The 24,175-nt window shown below is 36.4% G+C and overlaps 1 protein-coding gene across 4 annotated transcripts in view; it reads right to left on the bottom strand.

Moving 5' to 3' along the window:
• Mtdh (metadherin) overlaps nucleotides 1-24,175 on the bottom strand; it is a 61,710-nt gene that overhangs the window by 16,034 nt on the left and 21,501 nt on the right. For 2 of the 4 annotated variants that reach the window (XM_013074142.3, XM_013074143.3), the window contains exons 3-8: nucleotides 14,625-14,709; nucleotides 13,742-13,918; nucleotides 12,339-12,404; nucleotides 10,975-11,211; nucleotides 8,328-8,417; nucleotides 5,807-5,905 (exon numbers count right to left, since the gene is read on the bottom strand). In XM_013074142.3, the coding sequence (XP_012929596.2) occupies nucleotides 5,807-5,905; nucleotides 8,328-8,417; nucleotides 10,975-11,211; nucleotides 12,339-12,404; nucleotides 13,742-13,918; nucleotides 14,625-14,709 (754 nt within the window). The remainder of the gene's footprint in view (nucleotides 1-5,806; nucleotides 5,906-8,327; nucleotides 8,418-10,974; nucleotides 11,212-12,338; nucleotides 12,405-13,741; nucleotides 13,919-14,624; nucleotides 14,710-24,175) is intronic. The other 2 variants (XM_004850147.4, XM_013074144.3) reach the window with 2 other exon arrangements.

Below are 24,175 nucleotides of genomic sequence, written 5' to 3'. Positions count from 1 at the left end.
TTTAAACCATGGTTCTTCTTTCTCCCAAGCAATTAAAAAAGAGATAGAGTAACATGATAGTAACAACCTTTATCAAAATTCTGCTAGGCTTATGGGTAAAATCATTTTTAAGATATTCTAGAAAACTCAGTACTGTATTTAACCATTTAATTCCATTCTCTTCCTTTTTCAGTCTCCTGAATTTGCACTCTTTTCACTGTCCATCTTTAATGTGGTTATTTTTTCAATAGTCACATTTAAAAAACTGATTGTTTTTTGGGGTACAAAATTAATCTTTAACAGCAGTACCAAAATTATACTCCTCAACCTGTTGTTTTACATTGCCCTTCCCTCATCATTGTGAACTTTTCAAGGTTAGGTTCTTTAGATTTATCAGGCCACGAGAGAATGTGTAACTTCTTTTAATGTTTAGCATGTACCTTCTCGAATTTTCCAGATTACTGTTATCTGATTATTTCAAAAGCATTTTTAAGTCACTTACAGGGCTTTATACATCTTTGAAAGATAAATTTAATTCCAGATTTCCAAATCCTTTTCTTTCATCCAGGAGGCACTCAAATTTTACTTTCTTTAGGAAGCTATCACTGACTTGCCCTAAAAAGGGGAAACATTCTTTGGCTTTATCCTGGAAACAAGGGGCTATCAAAGTGAATTCCTCTAGATTTCTCTACAGGTCATGACTCGCACATATGCTCCTGTAAGATCAGGTTTTACTGATGACGATTTAACATGACCAAGGATAGGGTTTATTTTCACATGGTTGTCCTAACATTATTTAACTGCAAAAATCCAACCGTCTTCCATAACTACCTATTACTACTTTTATCAAATATTAAATCTTTTCAAATACATATCAGACTATTTCTGGAGTCTCTATTCTAGTCCACTGATTTATTCTTAGGAAAATGCCATACATAATTAACATACTATAGTATGTTATTTATGGTTAATTATGGTTACTCTTTATTTTCTCCAGGTGAACACTATTATTTTTGTTTAGGGAGAGATACTATAATACATCTTCGTGAAGGCTTTTGGAAGACCATATAATAATCCATGAAAATGCCAACAGAAAAAAGAAAATCACAGACAAAACTGTTTGCATAGCATGATCCCAAATTTATGTGAGGAAGAGACAGAAGAAAATAACACATTAATAATAAAGGTATCTTAACAGTGGAATTACAGGAATTTCATCTACTCAACCCTCATTAATACTTAGTACTGTGTACTAAACTGGAGCTGGGTAGATTCCAGAGATACAGAAGTCAATAAGATAAACCCCCCACCCCCAATATAGTCTGTTCAGGGATGGAAACAGGGAAGCCTATCACACAATTAAGAACAGTGATAGATTTCATCACAGAGGGAAGAGGAAAGAAGGGGAGCTAAAACCAATAGACAGGGAGAGACTGAAGATAAGCAAATTGATAAGTCTAGTGGAGGACAAACAGAACAAGTGATTATAGTGTGAAATATGTTACAAAAAAGGAGTCCTTCCCTATATTTCTAAATCACTACCATGAGCGGGTATCTGGAGTTAGTAGCACATAGTATTAACAGAAGTTAAGAGCTATGGGCCTTACAGTCCTTCAACAGATGTACATTTGAATACTCTCATCACTTAGTAACAATGTGATTTTGAGAGCTGGGGATTTAGCTCAGTGGCACTGCGCCTGCCTCACAAGCACAAGGTCCTGAGTTCGATGCCCCGTACCGGAAAAACAAAAACAAAAAACAATGTGATTTTGGTCAAATTTCTTAACTTTTTTTGGTGCCGGGAACTGAACCTGGGGCCACTGGACTGAGCTACACCACTAGGCGTTTTTAAAACTCTGAGTCAGGGTCTTGCTAAGTAGGTTGCCCAGGCTGGGCTTTAACTTGTGATCCTCCTGCCTCAGTCTCCCAGACTGCTGGGATTACAGGTGTGTACCACTGTGCCCAGCTAAATTTCTTAATCTTAATGGGCTACATCCCAACTTTATGGAATGCTGGGAGGATTATACAGATATGTAGATGCAAAGCAGTTCACAACAATGCAGTAGGTGCTCAATAAATGATAACTATTGCAATTACATAAAAGCCATTTCTGAGCTATTAGGAATATGTAATCAGGGACTTTATTTCTCACAATCCTGACGAATTTCTCAATAAGACACACTGATACATGTCTTGAACGTACAATAATGTTTTTGGTTTTTTTTGGTACCGGGGATGGAACTCGGGACCTTGCACTTGGTGAGGCAGGCAGCAGAACCACTAGGCTAAATCCCCGGCCCAAACATACAATAATGTTTACAAGTACAAAGGGATTAGGGCTGGGGATTTAGCTCAGTGGCTCTGCTGCCTGCCTCGAAAGCGCAAGATCCCAAGTTTGATCCCCTGTACCAAAAAAAAAAAAAAAAAGAAACAAAGAAACAAAGGGATCTACTAGGTGTCAGGAACCAATTGTCTTATTATATCAAGCACTTGTTAACAATACTATTAAGGGAAAAAAAAAACAATACTATTAAGGAGATTGAAATGTCAGAGCTATCATGAGCTTTGCTTAAACCTTAAGAAACCCAGATTTACGAAATTGCTGTCCATTGGCCATGTCTCTAAGACTACTTGCCAGAAAAGAAACTATCAAGTAGCAAAAAAGTTTCGGCAATCGAATGGACAATATACTAGGATCTAGGCCATTTTATGAATATGGTAGGAAGTGATGGTGAAGGATAAAAATCCAGTTCAGTACTTAAAACATCTCATTGTTAGTTTCCATTTGGTTGCCAGCTATTTTGGTCAGAACTTAATTCAACATTAATCACATTAGTAAAACAAAATGCTTATGTACAGTTAAATATTCTTCAGTGTTTACACAGGTGATGTTGATCACCCACTGAGTAGACGGCTAATTCTGCCACTAGGACAGCAGCAGGCACTGGACCCCAACTATACTCGAAGCAGTATTCTCACTGCTGATGTGTAGGAACCGATTTCATCTTCACAACTCTGTGGGGGAGGAGCTATCATCCCGACAGATGAGGAACTGAGGCAGAGAATGACTATGCAACTTGCATATGGCCAAAGACAAGAAATCTAAGATTCAAATTCAGGTAATCCATCCTGAAACCTCATGCTCTTAACCTAACCTCATTATGCTGCAACAAATTCATTCATTTCTTTAAAACATTTTTTAAAAATTTTAAATTTCTTTTTGGTACCAGGGATCAAACTCAGGACCTTGTGCTTACAAGGCAGGCATGGTACCACTAAGCTAAATTCCCAGACCAAATTTGTTCATTTCTGTGGGCCAACAAAAAGAAAAGTCCTACTCACCATCTACTTTTTACAAGGCTTATAATAATGTTAATTCTTTTATGGTCAAGATAATGACAGATTAACATTCATTTTAAAAAATGTTACCTCCTACATTTTAGCACCCTGACCTTATATTCAAGAACTTGGGCAAATTCAGTGCCGCTCTGTCAGACAATGGCATCTAGATCTCAAACCACAGAGAGAATATATGAGCCACATCACACTATACTGTAAATGTAAAGCTAACTTATATACTTTGTAGATTAACCTCAAAAGTGAAATCACACATTCTATAAATTGTAGTAATTGAGCTGGGGATTTAGCTCAGTGGTTCTGTCACCTGCCTCACAAGTATAAGGTTCCGAGTTTGATCCCCGGTACCAAAAACAAAAACAATAAAATGGCAACACAAAAGATAAAATTAAGATAAAATGAATTTAGAGTTTAAGACTGCCAACAAAGACCAACTTGAGGAAGACGGTGTTCCTCATACATATTACTTAAATACAGAATTCTGCACTACATGTTTTTAAATATCTTTTACTTCAACAGTTAATCATGTTTTTTCATATTTAAAGCATCTAATACAATAAACTAACAGAGAGCTACTCTGTCCAGTAGTGAAGCCTGGAGCCCTATTTGCTTGGTTTTCCTCAACTTAATCCACAATAGCCCAAGATATCTTACTGCTGCTTTCCTAAATCACTCCTATGATTCCTATAATTACTTCTTTGTTTGTTTTTTTTTTTTGGTACCAGGGATCAAACTCAGGACCTTGTGCTTGCGAGGCAGGGGCCGGAACCACTGAGCTAAATCCCCGGCCCCTATAATCACTTCTTAATTCTGCTGTGCATAAAGCAGACCATTCTTCATAGAGCTTGAGTTTATATGATACTCTATAATTTACTGAGTTTTTATGTTTATTCAGTACCTCACTAAAATCTCACAATTTGTGGAAGGAGATATAATGGACTATTTGTTCCATTTTATAATGCTCAATTAATTTAGATTCCAAGATAAGTGACAAAGCCCAAGCAATATAAGATTCTGCATTTTAGAGTCAGGATCAAAACTCAGATATACCTTCTCAACTAGGACTCTTAACACCCCAGCTCCCTAATTTTCAGCAGGAATTGAGGGCAGTTTACAATATGGGCCTCCTGAATTGACCTTTCCAGTCTCATCCCCCTTAATCTGTAATTACTGTGCTTCAACCACTGTGGTGCAAGCTTACCATCACGATCAGCAGCAGCACCAAGCCTATACCAGGTTGTGGTTAAAGAACGTGAACTCTGGAGCCAGACTAGCAAGGTTTGAATGCCACCCTCTACTATTAGCTGTAGGGCTTGGGAAAAGTTAGGTAACTTTGCCTCAGTTTCTGCATCTGGAAAGTGTGGGGGAAAAAAATCTATTTCATAGAACTGTTGTTAAGTATTAAGTGAACCAGTGCCTGGCACACAGTCCAGTGCTTACTTTTATCATTATTACTACTACTTATGTATAACACTTATGTATAAAGCACTGCAATAGGTGCTCCATATATCAAAGAATCAGTGTACTGGGTGTGATGGTTCATGCACGTAATCCCAGCACTCTGAGAGGCTGAAGCTGGAGAATCCCATGTTTGAGCTCAGCCTGGGTAACTTAGCAGACACTGTCTTAAAATAAAGAGGACTGGGGTGTGGCTTAATGTGAAGGTCCTGAGGTTCAATTCCCAGTACCAAAAACAAGAACAGTTGTTACAAAACTTTTCCCTCATGGAAAAGTTTTTTTTTTAAAGACACCAAAGAGGTATATGTTTTACTTATATTACATCACAAGAGAATATTTTCTTTTTAATTAAATTATTTCCAACTGATACAAAAACTCCCTAAAAATTGTGCTTTTTTTAAAAAAAGAGCAAAATGGTGGGAAATCCCATTGGGTAGCACAAAAGTGCTTAGGAAAGAAAGAAAAGAAAGAAAGAAAGAAAGAAAACAACGTGAAATACAATTCAAAGAACTAAATTCTGAAATTTAGAGTTATGATAGTTTAAACAAATCTCAAGATACTTTTATTTTTACATGAAAAGCTTTCTGAACATGAAAGCTATTCTTGCCTTTAAATCTTCTCTACATTTTTACTAGAAACTTAGCTAAGAAAGCAGTTTTCTGTTACTACAAAAACATGTACACTTCACAAATCTAAAGTCATTCATTCCTATGTCCTCTATCTTTATTTTTTGTACCAGAACCAGAACAGACCATTTGTTAAAAAAAACCCCTGAATTAGAAATACTAACAGAGCAACTATAAAACTTCATGTTTAAATACTGTCTCAATCATTATGAAAATTTTTGATTCTATATTTAATAATTAGATTTCAAATAGTACATGTGGTATTAAATTATATTACTATGATCTTTATAAAGGTGAGAAATTAGGATTAAAACATAAAGCATGAATTCAGGGTGCTAGAAAGAAAATTCTGAGAAAAATAACTGATAATTTTTAAAAGGACATACTTAACCCAGACCATTCATCATCGATATAGGGCTGATTACGGCTAACATCCCACTGATAATCAGAAGTGGTAGACTGAGAAACTGGCTCAGCAGTAGACCCTTAAATGAAAAACGAATGCAATAAAATTAAAAATGGAATTTCCTAATGTTTCATAACAATAGTTCTATACTTTGCACGTGGAGACTTTATTTTTCCTAAAAGAAAAAATTTAGACATTATAAAGAGTTAAGTTAAAAGGAAAAGTAGAATTGAGGATAATTTTAGATTAAATCTGAGAGTCAGCAGTCTGATTCACTGATCAGAAATGTTTTGCCCCTAGTACCAATCCATTAGATTTTGTCTTTTGTAATATATACTTCAAACTAGTTATCTAACCAATTTCAAGAAATCAAAATAAAGTTGTTTTATTTTCCTTCTTAGTGACAAGTAGTAAAGCACAAGTGAAATGTGGTCACTGGTCATTCTCTTTGGGTGTTTCAGGGTATACTTCAATCCTTAGGACCCTCAAAGATAGAATTAAGGCAGTGTCTGAGTTAGTGAGAGCTTTCCTGGTCAAGGAAAGTTAAAAGAAACAGACCAACGATCTTCTAGAGAGGTGAGCCAGAGAACAGAGACAAGAGAGCTGTTAGAAGTTCAGAAAGTTAAGGAACACTGAAGAGAACGGAATAGTCCAAGTTTTGTCTTTTTTGGGTTATGTGGGAAGCATAGGTCCTTTAAAAATCTGATGAACGCTATGGTGGGCAAATGTCCAGAACTTCACACTGAAGTTTGCATATAGTTTTGGGGGTGTATCATGGATGCTAGGTCTGAAACTCCTTGCTCGATGGCCATGTGTTCATTTCAAAATGTAAATGAAAGCAGTGATTGTCCATCAGGCACAAATACACCCCAAACTTTCAGAATCAGAACTTTCATGTGTGTCAAAGTAGGCAGGTAACTTTGTTACTCATTTTGGATACAGAGCCACTGAAATGGTTAAGAAGGGAAGACCCCTGGTTAGTACAATAGACTAACAATCATTTCTTCCTCCAAGAGTCCACACTAATATACAAATTTCCACTCGGTTACAGATGATCTTACTAGCATTCAACTAATATGATAACTGCCTGATACATACTCAAAACAGTTACACATATTTATGCAAAATGTAATAAACAACCTACAAAAGTAGGACATAGGTAATTAGCTGCTTAGAAGCACTTTTGTCATTCTGCTGCTACTTGAGCAGCCATGTTGCTGTGTCTCAATGTACGAAGAGAACAGCACCTGTGTTGTACAAAGTCACCAAAGGAGGAAGCAATGAAATGCAACCCCTGGAAGTGAAGGAAATGTGGGCTAGGAGACCAGGGGCAAACTGTGACCTGGTGGCCAAATTCAACCATCCTGTTTTTATATGGTCCATGAATCAAGAATAGATTTTACATTTTTAAATGGTCAGGAAAAAAAAAACAACCAAGAAAACACTGCAAGTCGAATAAACCTCTTCTTTAAAAAAAATCAAAACAGTAATATTTTGGAACCAGACACAAATATGTGCTTATACATTATCTCTGGCTGCTTTTCTGTTACCATGGGAGAGCTGAGTAGCTGCAACAGAGACAATATGGGCCACAAAGCCTAGAATATTTATTTATTTATTATTTTTTGGTACCAGGGATCAAACTCGGCTCCTTGCGCTTGCGAGGCAGGTGGCAGAACCACTGAGCAGAATCCCTGGCCCTAGAATATTTATTATTTGGCCCTTTACAGAAAAACTGTGCCAACCCCTTATTCTAGACTAGTGACACCAGACATTGTGGAATACAATTTAGTAAACAGCCTGTCAATTCCAACTTGAATGAAGCACTGCAAACTGGTGTCTCCTTCATTGATGTATCTTTTGTTAAATACATGTAGCTTTTATATGATTAATAAAAGGTATCCCAAATTAACCAATGCCGAATTGGTAGTTCATAAAAATAGTGTATGTTCTAAACCAACATATTCAAAATAGTTATTATGTGGGGTGTCCTTACAAACTAAAAGGCTTAGTTATAAACACATGATGAATAAAGGTAAACAGAAATAAAAACCCAAATTGCAACCAGAGGTATGGCAGGAGTACATTAGTGACAGAAGAGCATGATCCTGACCTAAAAGGACGGCTGTCCACAAGCGCTTGTCTGTGTGCCAGTGCACTGTCAGTAACGTCCATCAGGCCGGTCTTCCTTACTCCTCTGCGGGAAGGGACTAAGCCACTTGCACGTAAGGCCTTAGGGTTTCCCCTCCCTCATCCCCTTTTAAGGTCTCTGCCACTTTATATAACGATTATTATTTTTTTTTTTGGTACCGGGGATCGAACTCGGGTCCTTGCGCTTGCGCAGCAGGCGGCGAAACCACTGAGCTAAATCCCCAGCCCTATATAACAATTATTTATGTTGATAGCAGTACTTGATGCTAATTATTTTTCAAATAACAAGTGCTAAAATTAATTTAAACAGAAAATTTTGGTTAACTAAACGAAAGACTATTTTCACATACCAGAAACAGCAGAGTTAAGTGTGAGAGATGCAAAAGAAGCAGAATTCTGTTCAGAGGTATTCATTCCCCTATCCACACTAGACCAAGCAGCTGTTAAAATAAAGAACGTCACTTGGAACCTTCAATTTGCAACGACACTTGAAAGACAAGTACAGATGTAAAGCTATGATAACAATATTTAAAGATAACCTTAGAAATCAGAATCAATAATGCAGCAATAGCTACTATTTCCTGAATGTCTCTTATGTGGCTGGGGCCCTTACACCAACCACTACTCTACTCCTTACGGCAACTCTGCTAGTTTCAGAGCAGAAAACAACTGAGCTATGACTGGAACTGCAGTCGGTTTCCAAAACGCTCTTTCCACAAGACCAAGCTACCTTATTATCTATAATCAAGCAACTGCTTTGGGCCAGACATTGAGCTTGGTATTTGACATTTATTACAACCAATCCTTACAACTACTTAAATATGAGGTACATATAGGTTAAAAATAACTAACAGAACGTCCATAAAGGCTGGGACAGCTATTCTATTCATATGTAATAGGTCTGTCTCAACTAGTCTATGCTCATTCAATTATACCATGTGACCTTCTCAGTGCTTTCAAGATATTTCTTTCCTATATTTGAGTATAGTCATGTACTACACAAAATGACATTTTGGTCAATGGCAGACCACATGTATATGTGATCTTGTAGGATTTTACTGTCTAGCAACATCATAGCTGTCTTAGTTTAAGTATGTGCTATGATGTTCACACAATCTTAAATCCTTTAACAATGCAGATTTAGAAATCATCCCTGTCATTATGTGACATTTGACTGTATTTTAAGGGAACATATGCCTCCATGTGACCAGACACACCTCCTCTCATGAACCACTGCAAATCTAATTTGAAAGAGTTCCCTCTTAATTTCAACAACGGTCTTAATCTAGGGAGGAATTCTAATCTGCTTAATTTTACCTGTAGCAACACTACGCAAGTACCATCTAATCTATATCCTAACTATGAAATGTTACACAGCATTTATAAGTAAATTACAAGTATCCCAAAAGGTCACAATACCTAACAATACTTCATAGAACCTGATCATTTCTTTTACTAACTATGAAATGACGCTTTTAGCCCAGAAATGTGTGCTTTCTCTGTTGAAAATTAGGGTTTTCAGAATGTCTTTTTTAAACAAATTTTGATATTTCTACACAATTTTTATACATGGCAGGGGAAGGAGAGGAAAGCAAGCTTAAGAACAATATTAGTAATTAAAAATAAAACAGTAAGAGGCCATTTGACAAATGGCAAAGAACATGAACAGATAATTCACAAAAGAAACAAATGATCAAGAAAAATTGTGGAAATCATTCAATATCATCAATGATTTAAAAAAGCTAACCACAACAATTTATGTATTTTTGTTTATGAAATTAGAAAAGACAAACCAAAAAGGAAAGAAAGAAAGAAAAAAAAAAGACTACTCCCACCTTGGAAAGTGTATGATAAATGGGCACTTATGCTAATGCTGAGAGTATGAGAAATGACTCTCTTAGAAAATACTTTGACAACACATAACGGAGCCTTATAAACATTCATATTCTCTTTAACGTGAATCATTTCAAGAAATCTATACTAAAGAAATACTTTCAAATAAACACATTCAATGTAACACTGTCTAAAATATTTGGGAAAAAGAAAAAAGAAAAATGATCCCTCTGTAATATGGGAACAGTTAAATAAACTATGCTATACTTGCATAATACATCATAGGGCCATTAAATAAAAACATTTCCAAAGGGCAAGGAAAATATCTGCTACAATGTTAGGGGGAGGGTGTTTGCAGAAAAATAAAAATGCATATTTAATTTGAAAAAAGCCCAAAAAACAAAAACAAAAACCACAGACAGGGGGAAAAGATCATAAAGAAATAAAAATAATAAAACTAAGAGTCACTGTCATTGGGTGGTGTGCTAACAGTGAGTTTTCCCCTTTTTGCAGGTTTCCATACTCAACATGGATTTCTTTTCTGATATATACCCAAAAACTGAAAATCAAGCTGTTTTTAACTTAAGAACTCTAATAGAAATAAACTTCTTAAAAACTGGTCTTTATTATTAAAATCTGGGAGAGCCAGGCATGGTGGTGCACGCCTATAATCCCAGAACTTGGGAGCAGAGGCAAGAGGATCACCATGAGTTTGAGGCCAGCTTGAACTACATAGCAAGACCGTTTCAAAAAAAAAAAAAAAAAAAATCTGGGAGAAAATTTAATTATAAATAGGTACTCTGGAGACTATAAAATATTCTATATACTATACTTCTATTTTTATTAGACTCACTAGTACTGAAATTAATCAGTCTACTCACACATGCATCACATCAAGAATACATAATTATACCAGTTAGCTACACTGATAATCAAATGCCACAGAGTATTCAAAAACATTATGTAAAGAATGAATGGTAAATGTTATTCACTTTAGTTCTCACCTTGCTTCTTGCAAAGAATCTGAGATGAGTTGATTACTACTATCATTTCTGTATGGCATGACTAAATTTTCTTTTGATGGATTTTTTTCCATTCTTGAAAAATTAAAAACATACCAATCAGCAACTTTAAACAGACTTAAAATTTTTTAACAGTTCTTACCGATGCCAGAAAATATTGAACGGTCACTCCAATTCCTTCCCCAGTCTTTTCCATTTACATTAGTGTCGCCGGTGTCTTGGGTCCAAGCAGAAGGCTCTGCTTTCCTCTTGCCTGCAGAAGCAGGTGGAACAGAGTTCCACTTCTCCTCACCTGCACTCATCTGTGAGGAGAGTTTTACAGGCTTTTCATTCCAGCCTCCTCCATTGACAGTAAGGTTTTCATTCAATCCTGAAGAAACTTAAAGAAAAGAAAAGAAAAATTAAAAATAGGTTCATGACTTCTCGTTAAAAATGGGATATTTTCAAATTTCTACACTTGCTTGGCTTAAATGCATCACTTTTCTCTTAACTATCTTTTAAACAGCTTAAGCCTTAAAGATAAAAATAAATTTTAAAGTGACATGGTCATCATGGTTCCCTACTAACTTAAAAATAGAGGGCCTAACTGTAACATATACACTAGTGATGTTTTCCATGGGGGAATGACTGGCTCAAAGGAAGTACAACAAAGCAAACAGGAAAATGAAACGTAATTCTAGTATACTTAGAATACTCACCCACTAAGAATATGAAAGTTTCTCCTGAGTTACATGGTCTTTCCTTATTTAGTCTGTATATTATGTATAAGGCAGTGACTCTACAACCCGGCTGCACATTAAAATCAACCGAGAAATTCCTTAAATATAGACTCTGGAGCCTCACCCCGGGTACCATATGTATGTACATGATTGTGATGATCATGTATCTTCTTAGGTATGTGTATCTGCGCCAGTGGGGCTTTTTGAGGGGAAACTCCCTAGATGATTGTAATCTGTAGCCAGGACCAAGAATCGTGGGCACAAAGGAAGCTGACAGTGGTGAGAACAAGCCTGAAATGAGAAGGTGCTTTTCATTTCTGAATTTGCTTTCCTACAACACTTTTTTTTTCAGGTCAGCTATATGTCACTGTATTTAATTTAATCACTTTAACTGAGTAAATAAGATGTACTTTCTATTTGCGATGATCCAAATAACTTTAGACTAAGTCCCATTTATTGTGAAATATTTGATACTAAGGAAGTAGTTTAAAAATTTAAGAACTAAAACTTTTGCTTAGGTGATGTAAGCAAAAATAAAAATTGTACACAAATTATTACTGTAAGTTTTTAAATATAGCTAGAACACACCACAAACTGAGAAATGGGAGTGATTTTTCTTATTACCCATTCTAAAATCTCTGAATTGTGATTAGGTTTCTTGAGTAATTAAAAATCTATTCTAAGCCTTTTGCTTTCATTCTGTGTCATTCATGTGAGGAAAGAGGCATGTATATAAGTTTCTATTTTGATGGGCCTTCAATTTAAGTTATATGTAATTTTCTCTCACCCTGAAGTGTAGACTCTCCTTTTCCAGACTTAAAGTTGCTAACTTGAACATTTAGATGAGAATCACCTGGTTAAAATAGAAATAAAATTTATTTAATACTAAACAGGCCACTATGCACATTAAATTAGGAGTAATATACAACTTAATTTTTACTTATTATTTATAATTGCTCCTTCAAGTGGTAAATTCTTACAATGGAAAAAAGTCAATTTTATAACACATTTCACATATTCATAAGGAACTGAGTTCTCCAGTTACCATATTCTTCGTCAACTAACGTGGAAAACTGCCCAAATATAAACAGGGTTAGTTATTCTGCAATGGCTGTCAAGATTCTTTTAAGTATGAAGTGGAGAACTGGGCTCTGAAATTGGATTCAACTTTGCCACCTCTCAACCATACCAGCTGCCTTTTTCAACAATCCTGGAAGCAAACACATCAACTTAAAAACTCTGCCAGTATCTGGGACTAGAACTTAGGAAATATGGCAAGAGGTGAGAATAAATATTTCAATTCAAAAATACTATTTCTCTGACACTAAAAACTATAATGATCACAATGGATTACAAAGAAAGCATGAAACAGGATTGTGCAAGCAAGGAAGGCATGCACAAGACAGCGAACAAGGATCACCAACAAAAACACTAATGTACAGCTAAGTGACAGTGAAAATGAATGGATAAATAGAAATCACTGGTGTACCATGGCAATAAACTCCAATAAGTTATAAAACAAAGCAGTAAAAAGTAACAAGGCTAGGAAGGTGGCCTGGAAACAACTGAGGCACGGGGAGATGAGAAGGTCATTAACAAAGACAAAGCAACATAAGCCAATACTCTGAAACAAGTCGAACAGTGTCATTCTGCAGACTGGCGTCCAATGATGGCAATGTAAATTGCGACCAAGAGGCTACCAGCATAGCGTAGTGGGACATCTGAAACACTTGGAAGGAAGAACATCAGCTCAATAACTTTTGAAGTTCTGGTCTGGCTTTATCAAACACTCTCAAAAAGCTGGGGTGATAATAAATCCAGATGAACTCTGCACTAAGCAGGACATGCTTATTTCATTTTGGAATGAAAGCATCCAACATGCACAATGGTGATAAGTAATTCCATTTACTAAATATCTTATCCACTGTAAGAAACAGAGATGCAAGGGACTTGGGATAAAGCAATACACAAAGGGAAAAGAAACAACATCATTTTCTCATGTGACTCAAGGCAGAAAGGCAACTTTTAACTTAATAAGCCATTCATTAGGCAATATGTATCAACACTCTCATGAAGAAGGGTATATCAGCACAATGTTAGCAGTGCAAAGATTTTGACATTATGATATTTTGTACATCTAATTTAAAGGAGTCTCATTTGATGTACCACTCTTATGCTCCACTAATATACCTTTATTCTTCTTGGAACCAACAGGAAATGATGCAGTTGTAAGTTGCTCGGTGGTAACTGTGATGGTATTTTCTATCCCAGGGATAGTTGAATCCAATGAACCAGAATCAGTCAGCACCTTATCACGTTTACGCTGTTGTCGTTTCTCTCTGTGACTAATTTTAGTTTCCCAGGCTCCTGACAGCCCCAGAAAAAAAATGTTATTCAGTAAGGGGAAAACCAAAAAGTTGTAGTTCTGAGGAAAAATGGGGTGGAGCATACAAGATATCATCATAAATTTAGATATTAGGCTAAAAACCAAGAGTGTTGATTAAATTAATTTATCCTGGTAATTTATTCTAATCTCATCATGTTGAGTTAGGCAACAAACTACTGTTATTTATTCTAGTAAATTTAAAAAATCAAATCTGTTTTCTATGGTTTGGAAAAAGTGTTGGAAATAAATGATACATCTTTTTATCTGGCTGGATAAAAGTGAAAAAAAACCCCATGTATAATCACTAATAAATGGGCTTAACAGGTTATAATAAATGGGTTGTTCAAGAAGTGCACACAGCCTTCCAGGGATGGTATATATAAGAACAATGAGGAAAACCCACACCAAACAGACAAGATGAATGGCTTTTCAGCTGCTCAAAATACTGAGGTAGACCTAAAATTTCAAGGTAGTTCCCTTCAGGAAAATCACTACTGGGGTCTTAATCTTGAAAACAAAAGTGTTTCCTAACAATGTTTCAGATCTATATTTAAAATGTGCAGTAATTAAAAAAGATCTAGACACAGGATTAAGTGAAATGAATGCAGCTTTTATATAATACACCTTGGTAAAAAAAAAAAAAAAGGATTTAAAAATTTTCTAGAGTCTTTTCCCTTGCTCAAATACCTTCATCAACTTCCTTTCCATCATGGCGTGAACTGTTTTGCACTGCTTTAGCATCTGACTTTGATTTCTTCTTATTTTTCTTTGACTGAAAGTAAAATAGAATGTTACTTATTACTTTGTTATGTTTTTGAAAAGGTAGTAGTCAGTAAAATAGTGAAATGTATGATGCTGACAACTAAATAAATTTATTAGTTTGATTTTAAAAACTTAAGATAGTAAGTGGCAATAATATAAAACTACTATTTATCTTGAGTGATTACTATGTGCTAAGTACTTTATGCTCATTTTCTTATTTATTTCTCAAAAAAACTCACTGGAGAAGGTATTACCCCATTTTAGAAATGAGAAAATGGAGACGCAGAGAAATACTAAATAGCCTGTATTAGGTCACATTAAATTAGTTAATTAAGCTGTAATTGAAAGGTAGGTCTGTCTGGCTCCAAAGCCTGTGCTCTTAGATATCATGTACAAACAGTACAAAGAAAGTGCTGTAAAACAAGGTGTTTTCCGAGCAATAAAATTAAAACCCATAGCCAGTGTTTGGAAGGAAAACGATGTACTGACTTGGTTTTTAGACTGCATAAAAGCACATTGTTGATAAACTCTATGTATAACAAATTAATGAATCAATTTTATAAAGCTAGTAATATTTTGTCAGTCTCACAGCAATGTAAAAGTAACTAAGATTTGTATCCGCAGGTTTAACAATTCAATAAAGATAAAATAGCTACACAATACAAGATAAGGACATTTTAGAATGGTCTTCCAACTCTTTTTTGCTTAATACTGTTTCCTTCCAAAAGCTTGCCAAATATTCTATAAAGCTATGCTTTCTATATTTAGGTTAAGTGTTTTTAGGAGAATTAATGTTCATAAAAAGTTCTTATCTATACTTTGTATTTGTATTTACTCAACTGTTTGAGACTATGTACATATTATTGTGTACTATATTAAAATAAGTGTATAGTTAAATAAGAGACTGTAATCTTAATTATAAGCCTTTTAGATGAGTAAGCAGCAAAGACAGTTTGAGTAAGCAATAAATGACAGCTAAGTGCTCTTCCTATCAATAAACAAATTGCAAATACTGTCAGCTCTCCGTATTTGTGGGTTTCACATCATTTGACTTAGACCAACCTCAGATCTAACTATTCGAGGCAAAAACTGCATCTACACTTAACATGTACGGGCTTTAATATTACTATTCCTGAAATAACAGAGTCTACCTGCAAATTCTGGTATCCTGAAATCAACACCTCACAAAACACAAAAGACAACCCAACCATATTCTCAAGTGACATGAAATCTTAACAGTGATTAAAAATTGTCTTTGACAAGGGACTACATATATATGAATATATATATCTGTTTAAAAGTAGTTTATTATCCTCATAACTGATTTGCATTTCATTCTTTGCATGTTATTATCATTATACCTCTCCTGTTTAACATGGTGCTTTATTATTTCTACCACAACAGGGACATATCTATTTTTTACAAGTTGAGGTCATCCACATATCCTTTCAGTTTTTTTATTTTTATTTTTTGGTACAGAGATTGAACTCAGGCCCTTGTGCTTGCAAGGCAGGCAGCAGAACCACTGAGCTAAATCCCCGGCCCAACATACCCTTTTAAAGTGTGTGGGGTGGGTGGAGATAAAATAAAATTTATTAAAAAAATAAAAGTGTGTTGGGCCCAGGATTTAGCTCAGTGGTTCTGCTGCCTGCCTGGAAAGTGCAAGGTCCTGAGTTCAATCCCCAGTACCAAAAATAAATAAATAAACAAACAAACAAATAAATAAAGTGTGCAATTCGGTTGCTTTAGTTTGTTCCAAGTAGCGCAACTATCACCATTTCCTTTAGTCCCTCCCCCAAAGAAATCCTGTAACCACCAGCAGTCACTTCCACTCCCCTCTTCTCCCGGCAGCCACTAATCTACCTCCTATGTCTCTGCCTTAATCACACTTAAATAAAGGCAGCACCTTGAGTATCTGTCAATTACAGTCTAGGGCAGTGTAGCAAACTTATTCTGGAAAGAACTAAATAGTCAATATTTTAGGCTTTAAAGTCCACGTGAGTTTGTAGCAACCACACAACTCTGTAACATGAAGGCAAGCACATACAATATATAAATGAATAAAGCTGTAGGTGCAATAAAACTATTTATTAAAAAAGGCATCTAGTGCTGAGGATGTAGCTCAATGGTAGAACACTTGGCTCAGATGTCAAGAGTCCTGGATTTAATCTCCAGTACCGGAAAAAACAAAACAAAACGATACAAACAATAACAGGCACCTGGCTGGATTTGGGGAGCCAGAGTGCCCAAACTACAACCCAAAACCCACATATTTATCACAAAGTGCCAACACTGCAATTAAACTTGATGCCAACGGAGAGAGCTCTGTGTGCCTGCTGCGGTACACATGCCACAGGTTCGCCATCACTGGACTAGACTATTCCAAATCTAGAGTAGAGCTGTCCAAAAGAAATACAATGCAAGCCACACACATATAATTTAACTACATATATATATTCTTTGGTGGGGGGTACCAGGGATTGAACTCAGGAGCTCACATTTGCCAGGCAAGTGCTGTGCCACTGAGCTAAATCCCCTGCCCCTTAACATTATATTTTAAAAGTTAAACTAGATGACATTGATCGCAACAATACTTTTAACACAATATATTTAAAATACTATCATCTCAACATGTAACCAATACAAGACTATTTATTAATAATTAATGATAGTATGGAGAAGGTAAACTAAATCTTTGAAATTTGTTTATTTTATACTTAAGAGTAATCTCAATTCATAATAGCCAATTTTTTAAAAATTAAAATTTTTTTACTTTTATTAGTACATGTCTGCAGTACATAATGATTACATTTGCTGTAGGGATTTGGTACATGTATATAACACATTTACACAAGTCAATTTTAAAGCGCTTCATATCCATGTGGCAAGTGGCTGCCATTTTGGACAGTACAGGCCTGCAGAACTATAGTGAGCGCCCCCATTTTACAGATAAGGAAGCAGGCCATAAAGAGATTGTACAAAATGTCTGATGGTGACACTAGTACCAAAGGCCAATCCTGTTTCAGGGCCTACCCTCTCAAATACTCTGTCTCCCTATGTAACTCCAAATACAGCACAAATGTCAGGGTGTATTAGCTATGTGGCTTTGGGTTAAGTTACACCTTTCACCGAACTCACAGGGACACAAATTCCTACTAACCTCACGTGTGGTTCCTTTTAGGGATTAAAAAAATACATATATGAAAAGAGTTTTAAGTAAGATTTTTTTACTTTTTACCATTTCAAATATTTCCTTTATTTTCTTCCCTTTCCCTCAAACATCATTTTTTCCCAGTTTTTTTATTAGTTTATGTTTACAGTACCTATTCATTTACATTCCTTGTGTGGAGCTGGTACATGAACATAACACAACCCAATTCCTTTTTCTACCCCCTTTTCCTATGCTTCCTCCCATCTCTTCTTCTGTTCCCCACTTGAGAAAGACCTCCCTACTTCCCATTATCTTTTTTTGGTACCAGAGATCGAACTCAGGTCCTTGTGCTTGCATGGCAGGAGGCGGAACCACTGAGCTAAATCCCCAGCCTTTTCCTATTATCTTTTTTGCTCTTTTTCAAGTCTTTTTTTTGGGGGGGGGGTCGGGGATCGAACCTGGATCCTTGCACTTGCGCAGCAGGTGGCAAAACCACTGAGCTAAATTCCTGGCCCCACAAGTCTTTTTTTTTGAGACAGGGTCTCGCTATGTAGTCCAGCCTGGCCTCGAACTTGTGGCAATGATCCTGCCTCAAGCCTCCTGAGTGCTGGGATTACAGGCATGCGTCACCACGCCTAATCTATTTTGCTTTTTATTAATAATGTAAGTGTGTATTTGTTTAACATTCATTTGAGACAGGGTCTTGCTATGTGTTCAGGTTGGCCTTAAACTCCCGGTGATCCTTCTGCCTCAGCCTCCCAAACCCTGAGATTATAGGGATGCACCACCCTGCCTGGCTACATAAGATGTTTTAAAGGGAGGAAACTATGAATAAAAGACAAATCACATTCACACTCAAATATACTCAGATTTGTTACTAGAAAATGAAGATTATCTTGGATTAGGGTTAAATATTATTTAAAATTACTATTACCTTTAAAAGTAACTACCAAAAAACAACTCACCCAGGTGAGGCTTAGTAAAATAGTATGACACAGCTATTTGCCCCAGCCATCCTACTGAAGTGAGTATCTTGCTTCAAAGCAACTCCACTTTAGCTAAGACATCTAAAAGAAACCTTTAGCACAAAATTCTGGTTTCTTATTAACAGTATTTATTTTTCCCCCATTTGTTGTCAGCCTCTGACACGGAGGTGGGTGGATTATTAATCTAGTCATCTCCAAAGAACTCAACAGCAAAAACCCAATCTGATTAAAATATGAGCAAATGAAAAAAATGAGCAAATGATCTGAATACATATTTCTCAAAAGAAGATAAAAAATGGCCAACAAGTATATGAAGAAATGTTCAACATCACTAATCAGCAGGGAAATGAAATCAAAACCACAATAAGGTTTCACTCCACTCAGAATGGCTACTGTCAAAGATAAAAAAGAGGAAATGTTGAGAAGCTGCAGAAAAAGGGGAAATCTCAAATACTGTTGGTGGGAATGTAAATTAGTATACGTACTATGAAAAACAGTATGGAGGGTCTTAAAAAAACTCAAGAGGCCTACCATATGATCTAGTAATCCTACTATATACCCAAAGTAGATGAAATATTTATGTCAAAGAGATACCTGCCTGTCCATGTTGGGTTTTTTTTGTACTGGGGATCGAACTCGGGACCTTGGGCTTGGCAAGGCAGGCACCAGAACCACTAAGCTAAATCCCCAGCCACCTGTCTATGTTTATTGCAGCAGTATTCACAATATGGAATCAACTCAGACATCCAGTGTTAAATGAGTGAAAAGAAATCTGTATATATACACACAGTGGAATATTATTCAGCCACACAAAAGGATAAACCCCAGCAATTTATGGCAACAGGATAGAACCATCAGGCAATAGGTTAAGTGAAATAACCCAAGCACAGAAAAGAAAATGCTGAAAGCTCTCACTCATCTGTGGAAGATAAAAGATCATCTGTTGGTTAACAGAACTAGAGAGCAGATTAGAAGTCACCAGAGGCTAGGAAAGAGCGGTTAATAGACACCAAAATACTTTTCAGGGGGTGTAGTTCAGGTGTTCTAAAGTATAGGAAGGTCACTTAGGTCTACATCAATCAATTTTTTTTGTTTTTTGTGGTACCAGCAATGGAACTCAGGACTTTGTGCTTGTAAGGCAGGTGCGGTGCCACTGAGCTAAATCCCTGGCCCTACATCAATTAATTATATATTTAAAAATAACTAGAGAAAAAGAGTTTGAAGGTTGCTAAACAGAAATGGTACTATTTCTTTTTTTTTTTTGGTACCGGGGATCAAATTTGGGTTCTTGCGCTTGCACAGCAGGTGGCAAAACCACTGAGCTAAATCCCCGGCCCAAAATGGTACTATTTCTTCAAATAGTATTGACCCTGATTTGATTATTACCCTTATATAAAGGTACTGGGCTCTAATAATCTATAAATGAGTACAAATATATGTCAATTATCTATGCCACTCCCCCCAATAGTGGGGCTTGAACCCAGGACCTTGTGCTTGCCAGGCAGGTGTGGCAACCACCGAGCTACATTCCCAGGCCCCATCTCCCATGTTTTAAGAGCTAAGCATACAGCATTGAATAAAACTCCCTACTGAGAGCAGCTGTGCTATAATCTAATAAGGGTCATAAATGTTCATCTTCAAGGGTTTCCTTCCTAATGCTTACCTCTCATACATATCTATAACAATTTGATTAATTTTCAGTCCCACTAAGAAATCTGTGGCCACTTCCTATTACCTATAAAGAAAGTCTAACTTCCTTTTACGATATATAAGGTCTTCCACAAATTGATTTCAATCTTAGTTATATTCTTTTTTTTTTTTTGGTACCAGGGATTGAACTCAGGACTCTGGGCTCGCTAGGGAGGAGCTGGAAGCACTGAGCTAAATCCCCGGCCCTTAGTTATATTCCTTCATTCACATATACAACTATTTGGTTCCCCTAAAACTGGTAACACTGTAAGCATTCTTTTCTTTGCCCAAGATATATGGCCTGTAGATTTTTTTCCCTCAGAACAAAGTCCCGCAGCCAGACTGCTAAGGGTGATTACCTTTGCAGCCTTCCCTGATGATAGTAAATGCTTGAAATGACTGTATTAATTTTTTGACCCATCTCAAGTTCCACTTTATGTGCTTAATCCAAACTGCCACATTCCCATTCCTTTTCCTCAAATACATAAAATGTCAGACATCTAAAAACATTTAAGGTTGGGCATGCTAATGCACTCCTGTAATCCCAGCACTTGGGAGGCTGAGGCAGGAGGAGTTTGAGGCCAGCCTGGGCTACATAGTGAATTGTCGGAGCTACAGAGTGAGACCTTGTCTCAAAAAACCAACCTGGGCTGGGGATTTAGCTCAGTGGCACCACACCTGTTTTGCAAGCACAAGATCCGATCCCCGGTACCAAAAACAAAACTCAAAAAACCAACCAACCAACCAACCCAAAACCAAAAAAACCCCATAAAAAAACAAAACAAAAACCTGTTACAAACTTCCTTGCGACATTTCCAATACTGCTCTAACTTTCTATGTGTGCAAGATTTCACTTCTTGTAACAATAACATGAACTTCTTGAAAGCAAGAGTAAGAATTTCATTATACTCTGAAGAGAATCTCTGCTTGTTTGAATGTTCCATGATTAGCACTGATATGCAAGATTAAGAAACCAACTGTTGAGGAAGTCTGTACAGAATTAGAATTTAGCAGGACTCAGACAAAAACCTTTGGTATTACTTAAAATAAGCATCATTTAACACAGCAGAAGTGTCTAAAAAATCTTTGTATCTTTTTCTACTGGCTTCTATTAAAATTATATATTATACCCTATCTCACTTCATGTATACAATACAGATGTTATAAAAATTCAGACTGTAAGTCTTACTAGAATAAATTTGTGTCCATATTTATGTTACATATGTAAGTACATGTATGCACATGTATATGAGTGTACACACAGTTAAACTGACAAATGAATACACACTACATGATAGGTTTTCAGTGGCTTGGGACTTAAATAATATTTGTACCTTGAACAGCAAGTGGTTCCATTCTTTTGATTCATTCTAATAAAAACGCTTCTGATAAATCATCATCAAATCTATTATTACTTTCTAAGTGTGCTGGGTGTTGTGGAACACACCTGTGATCTCAACACTTGGGGAGGCTGAGGCAGGAGGACCGAGAGTTCAAACTCAGCCTGGGGAGCTCAGAGGTTTAGTGAGACTCATTATCAAAATTTTTTTAAAAGGGCTGGAAACGTAGCTCAATATGAAGGGCCTAGGTTCAGTACCTAAGAGGGAGGCAGAGCTACAAATATCACAAGTTTGACGCTGGTCTGGGCTACATAGTAAGCTGAAGGCCGGACTGGACTACATCTTGAGACTCTTTCAAAAAACCAAAACTTCGACAAACTAAAACAAAAACCAAAAGCAAAGCCCCCAAAACAAATAAATAGTGGATTAAAGCTTGTTGTTTTTCCCAAAATGTTTATTAAACTGGTTTGTACCAATCACTTACATAGCTCTTTGTAATTAACGTATTTAATTCTTAATCTTAGGTAGATGCTATTCTCTCTACTTTGTAGATAAGAAAAGGGGAGCACAGATGACTTCTAATCAACTCCGAGATCACAGAATTATTAAGTGTGGGAGCTTGGACTGGATCTCAGATATTTATGCTCCAGAATCTGGGCCGGTACATTATTATTATTATTTTAAAGAATACTGCTTCCAAGGTTGTGCCGATACAGCAGAATAGTCACATCCATTGAGCAATCATCAGTAACAAAATCACACAATACTATAAAACTTTCAGAATGCACTCTTTTTGGGGTGGGGGGGTACCAGGGATCGACCTTGCGCTACTGCATGCCACAATAACTTTCTTTTTCTCTCTCTTCTTGCATTCTCATACAGGCTGGCTTAGAACCCACGATCCTCCTGCCTCAGTGTGCTATGTTCTGGGACTACAGCCGTGTACCGCCATGCCCAACCACGTGAATATCTCTTTCCTCCCTCTCTTCCCTTCTTCTTCCTTTGTGGTGCGGGGGATTGAAGTCAGGGCCTTTTGCATGCTGGGCCAGAACTACATCCCAGGCTACATCCCTAGCCCTAACATGAATATTTCTATTGGCTAACATTCGAAGAGTAAGTGGGTACCATTTATCAGAGACGAAGGGTACAAGTTGGCAGCGAAAGTAGGTCTAATGGTTAACTGCCCTCTTAGTAGATTTTGCTATTCTAAACAACTGCAAAGCATCACTAGACACTGTGGCACATGCCAGTAATCCCAGCTACACAGGAGGCTGAGGGAGGAGGACCAAAAGTTCAAGGCTAGCTGGGGCAATTTAGCAAGACTCTGTCACTAAATTAAATGAAAAAAAGTGGACTGGAAATGTAGTTCAGTGGGGGAGTGCTGCTGGATTTGATCTCTAGCACTGGGGAAAAAAGAAAAGAAAAAGAAAAAGTAAAGCATAAAGAGAGGCAGTTAGCACCCAATTCACTGCCAAAAAGATCAACTTTAAGAGTATATTTGTGTATTATCAAAATTATCACAAGAATCTTAAGTGCAAGGTCCCGAGTTTGATCCTTGATACCAAAAAAAAAAAAAATCACAAGAGGGATCGTATAAGTTTTAGGCGATACCTTTATTTTGCACTTTATTCGATACACATTACGTGGTCAGGTTCGCAATTCTCATTTAATTTATTACTCTGTATTCTGAAAAGTAGTGTTCCTTAATAAAAACTTGTTGAATTGCCATCTCTATTATTTAAAGCTCAGCAAACACTTAGTAACTCTGTTGGTCACGCCAGGAGTGGTAAGGGAAGCATAAAAAAGAGGAATGCTTGGTTACTATGATGCTTTCACCTGCAGATCAGATTGTCCAAGATTTTTCACTAACATGACAAAAAAAGTATCCCATTTTCTGATATTTTTATTCTTTTAAATTTTATTGTCAAAATTCCTTTCATTGTAACTGTGACAGCACTATTAAAATATACTTAACAAAATTAAACCTATTGAGCAGTGAAGTTTATTTTAAAAACTTATAGCAACTAGCATTTGAAAAGTCTGTAAATCACTGCTTTAGAGTCAATTCCATCCACCTTCTGCCCAAATATGGTAAATCTGTTTTCTATTGCTCCACATTTTGGCAGTTTTTCACACTTAAACATAAAACAAGTTGCGGGGATGGTTAGCTGGTCCAAGGGACACACAGCTATATTTTTCTGCTTTGTTTATACTAGCAGTTCTCAATTTTAGTAACTTCGTGACAATGTCAGGATGAGTTAGTGAAAAACGGCACAAATTTATTTTTATATTTTTATTTTCTGCAGCACT

The sequence above is a fragment of the Heterocephalus glaber genome, unplaced genomic scaffold (genome assembly GCF_053883595.1).
Source record: "Heterocephalus glaber isolate CG9 unplaced genomic scaffold, H.glaber_assembly_v1.0 deba00001555, whole genome shotgun sequence".
In the NCBI taxonomy this organism is placed as follows: Eukaryota; Metazoa; Chordata; class Mammalia; order Rodentia; family Bathyergidae; genus Heterocephalus; species Heterocephalus glaber.
The sequence above is the reverse complement of the archived record's forward strand: the minus strand, read 5'-3'. Positions and strand labels throughout refer to the sequence as shown.